Source organism: Camelus dromedarius, chromosome 23 (genome assembly GCF_036321535.1).
Source record: "Camelus dromedarius isolate mCamDro1 chromosome 23, mCamDro1.pat, whole genome shotgun sequence".
NCBI lineage: Eukaryota > Metazoa > Chordata > Mammalia > Artiodactyla > Camelidae > Camelus > Camelus dromedarius.
Genome location: NC_087458.1, coordinates 9,113,897 through 9,128,982, shown reverse-complemented (window position 1 = coordinate 9,128,982; position 15,086 = coordinate 9,113,897). Strand labels below are relative to the sequence as shown.

Here is a 15,086-nt window from a genome sequence, read left to right as displayed (position 1 = left end):
GTGAAGTAACCCAGACACAGAAAGACAAATATTGGTTGGCCTTCTTATACGTGGAATCTAAAATAGTCAAAGTCACAGAAGCATATAGTAGAATGGTGGTTTCCAGGGGCTGGGGAGAGAGGCAAATATGGAGATGTTGGTTAAAGGGTATAAAGTTTAAATTATGCAAGAGAAGTTCTGGAGATGCACTATACAGCATAGTACTTAGAGGTAAAACTACTGTGCTGTATGCTTAAAATTCGCCAAGAGGATAGATCTTATGTTAAGTTTTCTTATCACAGTTAATAATAATAGTAATTAATAATAACAAAGTTGACTGGATAAAACTTTGGGAAATAATGCATATGTCTATGGCTTTGATGGTGGTGATTGTTTCTTGGATATATACTTACATCAAACTCAACAAGTTGTATACATTAAATATGTACATCTTCTTCCATGTCAATCATAACTCGATGAAGTTGGTTTTTTAAAAAACTGCTGTGAGTTTGGAATAAATGATGGATATCAATAACACAAAGCTGTTCAGCATTTAGATTCAACTAGATTAAATTCTACTCTTCTTACTTCTTATTTCTTCGTGAGTATTATTTCTTGTTCTCAATTATTTTTTGTTCTTCCTTTGTTCTCACTTTGGGTCTCAGGATCATTACTTCTTCATCTATCAGATATGTGATGAATTCTTACTCTGCACCAAGCCATTGTCAGGGGTCTTCAGTATCCATTGACACCACGTGATGGTGAAATCACCTTCATTCCTAGCTTAGTCACAAGGCAAGTGGAAATCAGAAATTTTGGAAATTAGAAAAGAAATACACATTTTTGTTCAAACTAAGAGGTGATTTATATTACTGGGGAAACATTGTCTGGGACCATTTATTTGCCAACATTCAGCACATGTTTATTTAGTATCTCCTGTGTATAACAATACACTATGTTAGTTTCTGGATAATGGAATAGAGAGGTTGAAAGAAATGAACTTGGTAGTTAATGGTGAAATGAGTCACCTTTCGGCCTTCACAATAGAAAGCAACATTGCTTCATCGGTCCTCTCAACCTAACAGAAAACAACAGTTCTAAGTATAAATGCAAAAGCACGTTTTTAACTGAACAGACATGTTTTACACATACTGACCATGAATTATATGTGCAATTTCCTTTTCATCCCTTTGGTAACATGAAATTGACAAATCAACTTAAAATTAGTCAAATTTTCTAAAATTGCTGCATCTGAGAGGGGCTTAGAGCCTTCCGCTCCCCAAGCCCTCATGCGTGGGCCCAATTTGGAGTAATTTGGCATTTGATGACTTGTCCCTACTTTCCGCAATCAACTCAGTTGTTAATTAAACCCAGTGCAACATCTCCATGGTGATGACTCTGGCATCAGGAGACCCACAGAAGAACTGCCCGCTACCAATAAATGCAGTGAAAGTTCCAGCTGCTCTGTGGTCACTATTAGATGTGACTTGTGGTCTTCGGCCAATTGGTACAAAATGTCAGAAAGAAATTAGCTCTGTTTGATTTGAGTTGGGGTCTAAGTCCCCAGAACATCATCACATGCCTACCCCTGAGTAAAGATCAGTAGCATCGGGCCCATTTTGACCCTTCCTCCTTTTCCATTTCAAATTGGATTCTGTCCCTGTAGCCTCGGCGCTTTTGGCTTCTCTCAGGGGGAGGGAGAGGCAGGTGGGAGTGAGCCCCTCTATGAGTAACAGACATCCATGTTGGACTGAGCAGCCACAGCAGTGAGAAACTGGACAGTGGACAGGGAACGAGAGTGAACATCTATCCCCCAGCAGGACCCTCCCTTCACAGCTCAGGTAAGAGACAGAGAAGGGTGATGGGTCCGTTCCGGTGCAGTGCCAGTAAAAGACAGAGACAGCCACAATCAAGAATGTGGACTCCAAATGTTGTTAATCAGGCCTAATTAAACTTTAAAGTGCATTTTTATGAAACTATGCGTATAAATTTTATACATATTGTAGATGAACTGACTCATTGCTCTTCCTAAATTTACGTAGACACTGTCTTGGTTCTGATTTAATTCAACAGTGCACTTAACAATATTTTAATCACCAAATCTTGTGTTTCATTATAGTAAGAACATTTAACATGAGATGACCTTCTTTTTAACTGAAGTACAGTTGATTTACAATGTTGCATTAGTTTCTGGTATAAAGCATGGTGATGCAGTTATACGTGTATATATTCTTTATCATATTCTTTTTCATTATGGGTTACTATAAGCTATTGAACGTAGTTCCCTGTGCTATACAGTAGGACCTTGTTGTTTATCTATTCTTTATGAGATCTGCCCTCTTAATGAATGTTCAGGTACACAATTACCTATTGTTAACTACAGGCAAAATGTTGTAGGCAGGCATCTACGAAGTATTCGCCTTGTGTAACTGAAACCTTATACCCAGTGAACAGCCACTTCCTCTCTCCCTTGGCCCAGGCGCTGGCAGCCACCATTCTACTTTCTCCTCCTCTGAACTGATTATTTTAGATGCCACACATAAATGAAATTTATCCTGTGATTGGCTTATTTCAATTAGTATAATGTCCTCCAGGTTCATCCATGTTGTCACATATGGCAGGATTGTTTTCTTTTTTAAGGCCAAATAATATTCTGGTGTGTGTGTGTGTGTGTGTGTATACACACATACATACATATATATATATATATATATATATATATATATATATATATATATATATATATACACCTACAAAATCTTTAATCACAATCTTTTTAAAGTGACATCGAGAAAAAGATTACAATATCTAATACAAGTCTGAGAATTGTGAGTACTCTGAAAATAATTGTAGTTGGCAGACATAAAGACACAGAAACTGCCTTTTCGGAACATAAAATCAGAGACAGAAACATTAGCACAAGGGCATAGAGAACAGACTCTGGAGGAGAACGCAGGGGTAGCAGCTATAACAACACCATAAATCTCTTCAGGAGGCGGCACAAGACTGTGGGAATCGCATTCATCTGAAAAACAGAAGACCTCGGTTCTGTGGCTAACACATCTACTCGGCTGCTTTCTGGTCTTGGAGCTTCTGATCCAAGTACTGTCTGATGTTCAGTTTCTTTGAGTACTCAATAAATTGTTGACTTTGATACCTAAATATCTAGATTAAAACATACACAAAATATGCATTATTGGTAAGTATAAAGCATCCATAATAAGAAACCTCTAAGTTTTTCTTTGTATGTGACTAAATTTAACTATCATTTTATCTTCTAAGTTTATCCTATACTACCCTCTCCCTCAAAATAGAAAATTTAGGAAAACTCCCTTGCTTTCTCCCAGGTGCAGATAACCTGCCTGGGTGACTGACTACAGAGAACCAAATACCACAGAACTTGCATGGAACTTCAAGATCAGTAACCCTTGCCTCCCTTCCAGGGCAGAGCAGGACTCCACGTAATGCCAAGCAGCACCCCGGGAAAGTGCAGAAAAGGCAGCTTCAGCAACTTCCTATGAGTTAAATCCTCATTGTATTGTTGATGAGAATATTTCTGCTCCCAGTCCCCATAGAACAACAGTGAAGTAATTAAAGGGAAGTATTTATCGAGCACTCACTATGTGTTGAATTAGCCTCTCTCGTACACATGATTTTCAATTAATTTTCACTATAGCCCTAGGGGTCTGCGATTACTTTTTTCACCATACAAATAAGAAAATGGGGCTTAGAGAGTTTAAGATCTAACCACAAGAACACATCAGAGTCAGGATTAAAGATCACATCTATCTAAGTTCAAAATTCATCTTATTCCTACATTGCTCACCTTTACATGTGTTTGTAAGGGTAAAAGTCAAGATTACTAATGTAGAAATGTATTACTTAGTCCTGAGAATTAAGGACCCTGGAATTAGAAAGATAACAGTATATTAGTAATAAATGTATCTTCTGGGCAATAAAAATCCTCGTGTTAGGCACTGAGCAAAGAATCAGGGGAATAAGATAAAGGAAGAGCAGATTTGTCCCTTTTACATGGTTTGAGTGGCAGCAGGAAACACCGTGGACAAGACTGCCCTCCCCAGGAGCCAGGAGATGGAACTGTGGTTACCTGGAGTCTTTCCACATCTGCATGAAACTTGTAGAAACTAAATAGTGGCCGGTCTCATGACATTTTTCCAAGAATGCTTTAGTTCAACATCTCTATAACAGATGTCAAGAAAACCAGAAATGCAAAAATATTTTTCCAAGGATGTACAAAAAAAAATTGTTTCCTCAATTTTCTCACAATTGCAAGTGCACATCTATCAGTTCAACCACATTATTTTTTAATAATGTCTTCTTTTGAATATGCCTCACCTTTGAAATGTGAGCAGCTTGAGGCCTTGGACCAAATCTTTTACATGTATCTTTAACACATACCTAGCGCCTGACACATGGTTGCATTTACAACTGTTTGATCCTTGTTGGCTGGTGACTGATAGTCTTGATTTTGTGGTTCTCATCTAAGGAAGAGTATGATGATCCTGATTTTTGTTATTAACAGTAGTTAAGATAATAACGTTGAATATAATAGTATGAGTAACGTAAAATATTTGTAAATAAAAAGTGGGTAACAAAGTAACATGAGCAAAGAACAGAGGCAAGGAAGGATGCAACATATTACACAACCGTGATGCATCCCATAAATGTCTACAGATGATCATGGACACAGTTTAATTCTCAAAACAAGAGCTCACAGACCATAAAGACTTTGAACTTTATGCTATAGCTATGAGCAAAATTTTTGAGGAGGGGAGTGATAGGATACAATTATATTTCAGAAGATTAGTCTGGCTGGCATCAGGAGTAGGATGGACTGGAGAAATGTGAGACTGGTGATGGGAAAGATCTCCATAATGTGATTTCTGTAGGAGTTAAGAAAATTGATGAAAATGGGCAAGAGTCCTGAAGAAAGACTGTGTTCTCTCTGCTGGAGGAAAGACTCTGAGATAGGCATTGGAGGAGGTATAGAAGTATTCCATCTTGGATAACTTCTTCCAGATTTGGGAACAGAATACAGATACAGAAGCAAAGAGTCACCTTAATGAGAGTTTAAGAAGGTGGAACTGGTGATCCACACCAGGAAGTAAGGCAAGCAGAGTTGGATAGAATGTAGGTGTAGGTTATGGAAAGATTAAACTAAGGTGTGGGTATAAGGAGAATGATAATGAAAAGCTATTGCAGAGTATATATAAAGTTATTTAGAGAGTTATATATATAAATGTAGTGCATTCAGATAATTTATTTTGCAACTGTAGGAACATGGGAGGATGTGAAGACAGTAAAACCAAATGGACTAGCATTGCAGAGCCTAGAGAGGCTGAAAATTTTAACATCAGCCCCATCCTGGGAAGTGAGATGAAGGGAGAGTTGAATCTGAGAAGTGTCGAGAACATTTTGTCTATGGTGTTATAAATACTGTGGCGACTCAAACTTGGACGCACACTTTGCACAATTTTTGATATTTCTTCATGTCTTACAAAACCAGGAAGAGGAGGAATGAGGCAGAACTCAAAATCTGAGAACACATGTCTTGTAGTTATTAATTTCCTGTGATTCTATAATTTTAATGGATTTTCCTCAGTACCATCTTCTCCTCTCTCTCAGACTGTCTCCTGAAGCTGTACCTTCCATGGAGTGGGTCAATGAGACGCTGGTGAGAGAGTTTGTCTTCCTCGGCTTCTCCTCTCTAGCCGGGCTGCAGCGGCTGCTCTTTGTTGTCTTCCTGCTCGTCTACCTGTTCACTCTGGGCACCAACGCCGTCATCATTTCCACCATTGTGCTGGACAGAGCCCTGCACACCCCCATGTACTTCTTCCTTGCTGTACTCTCCTGCTCTGAGACTTGCTACACCTTCGTCATTGTACCCAAGATGCTGGTGGACCTGCTGGCCCAGAAGAAGACCATCTCCTTCCTGGGCTGTGCCATCCAGATGTTCACCTTCCTCTTCCTAGGCTGCTCCCACTCCTTCCTGCTGGCAGCCATGGGTTATGATCGCTACGTGGCCATCTGTAACCCTCTGCGCTACACGGTGCTCATGGGGCATGGGGTGTGTGTGGGACTAGTGGCTGCTGCCTGTTTCTGTGGCTTTACTGTTGCACAGATCATCACATCCATGGTGTTTCACCTGCCCTTCCACTCCTCCAACCAACTACACCACTTCTTCTGTGACATTTCTCCTGTTCTCAAGGTGGCATCTCACCATACCCACTTTTGTCAGATTGTCATTATCACGCTCTGTGCATTGGTCTTGGTTATCCCCCTGTTACTGATTTTGGTATCCTATGTTCACATCATCTCTGCCATACTTCAATTTCCTTCCACATTAGGCAGGTACAAAGCTTTCTCTACCTGTGCTTCTCACCTCATTGTTGTCATTGTCCATTATGGCTGTGCCTCCTTTATCTACTTAAGGATTAAGTCCAACTACTCCTCAAGCCAGGATGCTCTCATATCAGTATCTTATACTATCCTAACTCCATTGTTCAATCCAGTGGTTTACAGCTTGAGAAATAAAGAGTTCAAATCAGCTCTTCAAAGAGTTGTGGGAAGAACAATTTCTCTGCCACAACATTAATCTAGATCCCACTCTTTGTACTTAATAAAACACAAAGTACATGGGGAAAAATTCCCAGAGCAAAAATGATCAAGCAATTGAGTATAGTGTTCAAGAACAGAGATCATTTCTCCTTCATTTCCAAACATAAATTTTAAAAAACAGCATATTTTCATGATCACATAAATTATTGCCTACTGAAGTTTTTTCAACTGAGAGAAAAATAATGGATGGCTGTTGTAAGAAAACATAAATAAGCTCAGAATTCTAGCTTCGGCAAAAACTATTATGCAATCACAGCCAGAATGGAAATCAACCTTGCAAAATATTGCACAACCCTAACTGTCTGGTTTAGGGACTCAGGAACATCTGGTCTCTGTTTTTCTCCTTTTCTGAATGTTTCTTGAATCTCAGGTCTTTCAATATAGTCAGGTCACAATTTTTAAATGAGATAACATATATAAAGTTACAATTTTTGGTGCATAAGTTATATCCAATTAATGTTCAAGTAAGAACGTTATACAGAAAATTATTTATTTCTGTATTTCTAATTTATTAATGGGAGCTGGGGGTTTTTTAAATAAATTTTTATGCACTGATAAGAATCTAAATTTAGTCAACACCACCTCCATGAAGATATTCACAGGGGCACAGGTGAAAAAGAAGACCTAAAACCACACAGAGTAGGCAAGAAAGGCAGGCTGAGCTTAATCCCATTTCATTTATTATTCACCAAATAGAAAAGTCCATGTGAAGAGCAAACAGGTTCTGTCTCCATGAAGCACAGGAGTCTTCCTTCACGTGCATTTCAGTTTAGAATGTGAGCTAGACATTTTACTTATCTATCCTTCCTGCAGGACTGAGAACAACCGGGGGCGCTCCATGGAGAGAATTGCATCTTCACTTCATATTTATTTTCAATATCCACTTGTCAGTAAAGATCTTCCCACTGAATCATTTTGTTTCTTAGTCTTTTCCTTTTCTCCCACCAGTCTCCTCGTCAATGACATAAACCCCTCGTCCAGGGGTTGAATTAAGAGGGAAGGGACCGGAATGCTTTATTCACAGGCCCAGTTTTACTGTGGGCTGCTGAACTTGTCTGCTAAGAAAGCCAACTGCATTTCTTCCATCCCTTGGAGCTTGAGACTTGCCTCAAGTCTCAGACCTGAAGGTCACAAAGACTAAAGCAAATTTAATTTCTTTGGCCACCAAATCCTCATTTCCTTGGGCCTGTTGCTCAGCCCAGACTTCTAGCCTATTAAGTTGTCTCATGAAAAGGAAATAAACTTACAATCCCTAATGTGAATTAGTTTAATGCGAAATTAGATTTCTGATGATTTTAATGAGGTATTAATAATTTCACATATTTTCAGAAAACCAGCCATTATAAAATAAAAGATTTAATTCTACTTTAGCTAGCCTACTTCTGGACATTTCTTCCAGACATCTTTCATTTGAGAAGACAAATCCTCAGAAAAGCATACACATTTTCATATGTGTAAAGCCGTCCTCTTCCTATAGCCCTTGCAATTAAAACGTGACCATGGCATGCGTACTTGTCTCAAAAAGTCATTGAGCCCAATGACCAGAAATACAATCAGTATGTAACTAATACAAGAGGTTGATCAGCTCGTGGCAAAAGCAGGCTTCTGAAAATCCCCGTCTTCTATAAAAATATCCCTAGTTCTTCCTGGACTAACTGACTCAACTTTCATGTGTTAATTCTAACTCACTCAATGTTCATGAAGCAACTTCCTATGCCTCTTCCCCCACAAAAATTTCTGTACTTAATGAGATGATTTTTCCAACCACTTCATCTTATCTTGAACTTTCCCCTATGGAAAATCTTTTTGAAACTGAATTCACCTTTTGCTTTTTCACTTCTTATGTCCCACTCAAGGAAGTTGCTCATTTCCCCTGATGAATTCTTTATTAGCGAGGTATAAAGAACCTGTATCAAACATTATGCAGTAATCATTCCCAGGGGGCTTGAAAACACAACTACAGAGCGGATGTTGTATCTATCTGGGCTTGGCAAAAGACCAAAAGAGACGTCACTGGTAACCATAAGCGGTTCAACTGGTCCAACAGCTCAGAAGCAGTTTGTAGACGTGAACTCTGCAGAGCAGTGATCCAGGAGAGTAGGGGGATGTGCTAGATGCTTTGTCTGTGCTACAGGACTCTGAAAGTTTAAGAATGAATCCCTGAAGAGCCTACAAATGAGGGTATCAAGAGTGAAGTGTTAGGTCTGGGGTGTGTGAGTTCCTTTGGAAGCTCAACATGGCTATGTGAAGGGACTAATGGAAAGTGTTTGCAAAAATGGGAAATTTAAATTATTTACTTCACAAAATATCTAGAAATATATTTAACAATTTCTTGTCAAAATCAATTAAAGTGAAGCCATAAAGAAACATACGGAATAAAACTTGAATAAATATAGAGACACAATTTATACAAGGACAAGATGTCTCAGTTTTGTAAAGATACCAACTGTCCTTATCTCACCTTTAAATTCAAATCAATTCCACTTAAATATTCATTTTTTGATAATGTGATAAATATTCCTGAATTTTAAATATAATGCTAATCATGAATTTCCCCAAATCACCTTTATATACATATGTAGAAGTATTTATGTGTGTGTATCTTTGTGTATTCAGTTTCTTTAAAACTTTTAAGATAAGCTAAATAAGGATTTTTATCCCTGTATTACTGTTGTAAACACTGGATATGGCAGAGATTACATGAATTATCATTGTCGCACCGCAGGTACATGGCAAAGAGTGCAGTCTCCTTACTCCTTTCCCAGAGCTTGTTTGAATTCTCACTCCACGGGCATGTCCAGTGCCACTGTCCCTGCTGCCTCCTGCTGTGACTAAGGCACACTAGCATCGCCCCAACAAAGATGGAAACTATTTTCCACACCTTGTCACACACCCACGGACACCACAGCCCCCTCCTCCTGCAGTGACACGAGGTCAGTTCTAAGCTTGACCTCATAAATCCACCAGCACCACTGCCTCCCCCTCACTTCCCACAGTCTGGGGACAGCCAAAGGGAAAGTCTGCAAGGAAAGAGGACGCGTTCTTCTGTCCTGAAGTTACTCTGTGACCTAGAAAATTACTAAGAGTGAACTACTTTCTTACTCTGGGCCCCAGGCTACATGTCTGTAAAGAAAGGAGACTGATACCTTCTGCTATGTTGGTCTATGTCTTCATTTAAATGAGATAAAGATGAGACTGTTTTGAAGTGTTAAGTATGGTAGAAAGACAAACCGTCTAGTGTCGTAATTATCTGGTAGTAACTGATCTTCCTGGGTCACCAGACTCCTCCTGAAATCTCTGTTCCTATTAGTCTCTCCACTGCTAAATTAAGGATGCTCACGAGTCCCAACCCAAGAAAATACGGTATCAAATCCCTCTCTTCCCCAAAACTTCAGAACGCACAGTTTACAACCAACAAAGGTAGGCACTTCAGGCTGGCCTTAAGGTCCTCCGTGAGCTGTCCTCAGATTCCTCTCTCCTCACGTCTGCCCCTCCAGTTGTCTCATTCTATTCAGAGTTCCTAAATACGCAGAACGTATTTGCACCACACGTTCTGCATCGGTCTGCTGAGGCTGCCGTGACAAAGCACTGCAGACGGGGTGAGCTAAACAACAGAAATTAATTCTCACACAGACTGAAAGCTAGAAGTCCCTGTTAAGACTGTCAGCAGGGATGGCTTCTTCTGCAGCCTTCCTCCTTGACTTGTCAGCTATTTTCAAACAAATTTCTATTCTTTAATTGTGGTGAAAAAAATTACCTTTTGCTTTATGTTCCTATTGGAAGATTCTTAGTGGTTTTACTTGTTTTTTTTTTTTTAATTAAAATATACTCAATTATTTAAAAGTAAATTTAAAACTATCTAAATAACATGAGATCCTCAGAATAGTAACAAGTACCAATATATAAATTAGATCCTGAAATGTCCTCCTTTCTGCAACGTTATTATTGTTGAATTTCCACTATTTGTTGTTAGACTGATTATATATACACATGCACACACAAACACACGTTACCTAGATAGATAAGGAGAGAGGCATGATAGATAGATAGATGATAGATGCTAGATGATAGACAGATAGACAGATAGACAGATAATCTGATATCCATCTTTAAATTATACTGCAATGTTTTTTTCTGCCAGAATACATTATGAACTTCTTTCAAGTCTATATTCATGATTGAATCTAATTCTTTTTTGAGAGATAATTCACATGCTATAATAATTACTCTTTTGAAATGTTGATTCAATAGCTTTTAGTATATTCACAAAGTTGATCGACTACCACCACTATTTAATTAGCCCAAAAAGAAACCCCACATGCATTACATTTTCATTAGCCTGAAAAGAAACCCCATATGCGTTACAGTCATCTCCTCTTCCACCAGCAACCTCTACTCCGCTTTCTGTCTCTATGGATTTGCCTGTTCTAAACATTTCATATGAATGGAATCATACAATGTGTTCTCTTTTGTATATGGTTCGTTTTACTTAGCATAAGGGTCATCTGTGTTGTACTATGTATCGTGACCTTGTGCCTTTTTATGGCTGAATAATATTTCCTTGCATAGATACACCAAATTTGTTTATCCATTCATTGATTCACATTTGAGTTGTTCTCACTTTTTGGATATTATGGATGATATTTCTATGAAAAATCATGTGCAAGTCTTTGTATGAATATATGTATTTAATTTGCTTGGATATGGACATAGCAGTTTTTTTCCTTCTTTCTCCCTTTCAGCCTACCTTTGTGATTCGTGATTTTCCACAGTGATATGCTCTGACTTCTATTTCTGTATCTCTTTTTGAATATAGTAGTATAGATGTTTGCTTTGTGGATACCATGAGGCTTACATAAGATACCTCAAAATTTCACAGTTCGTTTTACACTGATAGTGACGTATTTTGATTGCATAAAAACTCTACCCTTTTACTCTTTCTCTTTTAAGTTTTTAAGGTCAGAATTAACCCTTTGTATAGCTCGTATTCATTAAGAAATTGTAGCAGTTGTACTTATTCTAATACTTTTCTCCTTAACCTTTATACTGCATTTGAATTTACTTCATCATATTACAGAATCCCAGTTCTCTAAATCTGACTGTATATTTACCTTTTCCAGTGTTGTTTACTTTCATGTGTTTTCATGTTACTAATTACCATCCTTTCATTTCTGCCTGAAGAACTCCTTTCAGCATTTTTTTGCAAGGCAGATCTAGTGGTGATGGATGAACTCCCCCAGAGTTTTTTTAATCTGGCAAAATTTTAATTTCCCTTTGATTTCTGAAAAATAACTTGGCCGATAAAGTACTCATGGCTGGCAATTTTTAAAAACTTCAGCACATTAAATATATCATCCCACTCTCTCCTGGCCTGTAAAGTTTCTGCTGAGAAATTTCATGATAGCCTATGGGGGTTCCTTTGTAGGATGAAATCTTTATTTTCTTGCTGCTTTTAGAACTCTTTGTCTTTGAGTTTTGAAAGTTTATTGCAATGTGTCTTGGAGAAGATCATTTTGAATTGAAATAATGGGGTGATATATTAGCTTCATAAACTTGAATGTTCAAGTTTCTCCCAAGGTTTGAGAATTTCTCAATTTTTAGCTCTTTAAATGAGCTTTTTACCCCTTCCTCCTGTCTTCTCTTTCTAAAGATCTAATGATTACAATATTTGTTCTTTTAAAGGTGTCCATTAGATCACACAGACTTTCTTCACTCTTTTCCTTTTTTTCTCCTCAGATTGGGTTATTTCAAATTTCCTATCCTCTAACTTACTGATTTTATTTTGTTTGGTCTACTCTGCTGTTGACATTCTTTATTGCATTTTAAATTTCATTCCTTTGATCCCTAAAGACCAGAATTTCTGTATGGCACTCTTCTTTAATGACTTCTATCACTTTGTTAAATTTCTCATTTAGTTTCTATATTGTTCTCTTGATTTTGTTAAGTTGTCTTTCTGTGTTTTCTTGTAGCTCATTAAGTTTCTTCAAAAAAGTTATTTTGAATCACTTATTGGGCAAATCACGTATCTCTGTATCTTTGGGATCAGTTGCTAAAGGATTATTGTGGTTGTTTGATCATGTCACGTGTCCCTGATTCTTTGTATACCTTGGAGTTTTACGTTGCTGCTTTGGCATTTGAAGTAGCTGTCACATCCCCCATTCCTTACTGGCCGTCTTCAGGTGGAAGATACTTGTTGGTCCTGCTTATACCCTGGGTTTTCTCTGACCTTGCATGGATACACCTGCTCCATGCTCCTTTCTATTTCTTGTAGCAGAATTTTTTAACAGCTTTATTGAGACAGAATTCATGTACCATACAAGTCAACCACTTAAAGAGTCCAGTTTAGTATATTCACATAGTTATGCACCCATCACTACAACTGATTTTAACATGTTATTAGTCTAAGAAGTTAATCTACACCCTTAGCCAGCACTCCCCAACCTCCCCACCCCACTCATCCTTAGGCAATTACTAACCTACTTTCTGTCTCTACAGATTTGCCTTTTCTGGACATTGCACATATATGGAAACATAAACAATGTGGTCCTTCATCACCAGCTTCTTTCAATTAGTATGTTTTCAAGGTTCATCCAACATTGTAGCTTGTATCAGTACTTCATTTCTTTTAATGTGGCAGAATTCTGAAGTTTGTATGTCTTCTCTTGATCTTACAGCTTGTCAGACCAGATCTAGGACACATCTGTTGTTCTCCTGAAGGTGGTGCTGTAGCTCAGCTTTGTGCTTTTTCCGTTGCCCATAGAGTCTTTCCTGTTTTCTGCTTGCCCTCCCTGTCCACCACCACTTACCCTCAAAGCCACCTCAGGACTGTGCGCAAGATGCTGGCTGAAGAGTTGGGGAGAGTGTGGGCTTGGCCCTTGGGGTATTGAGGGTGCCTGTGGGCCAGCTGGCGGAATCTTCAAGTGGGGTTTTCAAGTAGCTTGTGGGTGGATTTGCTGCTAGAGTCTTAAACTCAGTCAACAGAACCCAAATCCTTTAAGTGCTTTTAAATATTCTTATCTCTTTTTCCCCATCTCCTCTCCCCACCCAGTCATGACCTACCCAGTCATGAAAGGCCTGGGTAGTACCCTGGGTGCTCTGAGAGAGAAACAGGTTTCTCCAGCAGCATCCCATACAGCTGGGGAACCTGAGCACTCCCTCATTTCTCTCTCTTTTCCCTTCAGGGGAGGTTGTCACCATCTAGTTCAGATCCAAGCTGTGCCACCTTAGGGGAGGGAATAGCACTGACAAATTTTCTCTTACGCTGTTGAATGCATCTAAACTTGTATTTTTTTCTCTTTTTTGCTCCAATAGAATGCTGAGATCTATCCTCAGCAAACTGGCACTTCTGCAAAGGCTTTTTAATCCTTGGGTCTCTGCCCAAGCCGGTACTTCGTAGGTGCTCCCCAACTGCAACCAAGGGGGTTGAAGCCAGTTCACAGACTCCTGTCATTTTCATAGCCCATAACCACGTCTATCCACTTATTAGCCAATGCACAGATGGGAAGTCCTCCTCCTGGGTCTTCTGGTGTATAGTACTAGATCCCCAACTCCCAAAGAGGTACTTTTCTCATAGATGGATACTGAATTTTAGCTGATATAAAAATGACAAAAAGATTATGGAAGCTGTACAGCAGAAATTGACACAACATTGTAAACTGACTATATACATATATATAAAAAAAAGAATTGATAGTTTTTCAGATGTAAAAAAAAAAAAAAAAAGACTATGGAAGTAGCAAGGATGCACAAAAATTTCTTTTGACTCAGATATGGGCCAGTTTATTTAAAGTGGATTTGCCCAATAAGACCTCCGAAAGATGTGACTCAGAAAATTGGTGGACTTTCAGAATTAAGAGGCAGATTCACAAGCTGTCAGCCAGATGCAGCTTCAACCCTGTCACCAAAAAAAGAATTTATAAAAACTCCAAGGAAAAACTCCAAGGGAATTCTTCCAGAAACTCAGGAAAGTTCAGCACATGAGAAAGACTCAGTACACATCTGCAAAGCCCTGGAAGCAGCCAGAGCGTGACAGTAGCATCAAGTAAGAACTTCCCCCACTTCTTCCTTCTCTCTCCCCAGTGTAGTCCTTGAGCACCAGTCACAAAAGTTAGCAGAGAGAGCAATGGTAGCTGACAGAGCTGATATACAGGTCAACTTCCATTGGCCCGATGTAGACTTCACCGATTAAATAATTCCAATGCAAGACAAAGGGGAAATATTTAGCATTAAATAAAATTTAGAGCTTTTGTTATCACAGTAAACTTGACATAAAGATTTCAGAAACTACCTGAGATTCTACTTCAGGAACTGAAAAATAATACCTTACAGGTTGGAATAAAGGGACTATGAGAAAAACAGAGTTTATGACACATATCTTAGAGAGATTTATCACTTCAATGAATTGGTTACAGATATAATATGTATGTGAAAAAGCAGAGCTCTGTTTATTACAGAATCTGAACTGAATT

The 15,086-nt window shown here is 38.6% G+C and overlaps 1 protein-coding gene across 1 annotated transcript; it reads left to right on the top strand.

Moving 5' to 3' along the window:
- Window positions 1–5,650: 5,650 nt before the first annotated feature.
- On the top strand, window positions 5,651–6,595 carry LOC105086542 (olfactory receptor 10K2). Its single transcript, XM_010977065.3, has one exon. It carries the CDS (start codon window positions 5,651–5,653, stop codon window positions 6,593–6,595), a length of 945 nt encoding a protein of 314 aa, XP_010975367.3.
- Window positions 6,596–15,086: the final 8,491 nt, after the last annotated feature.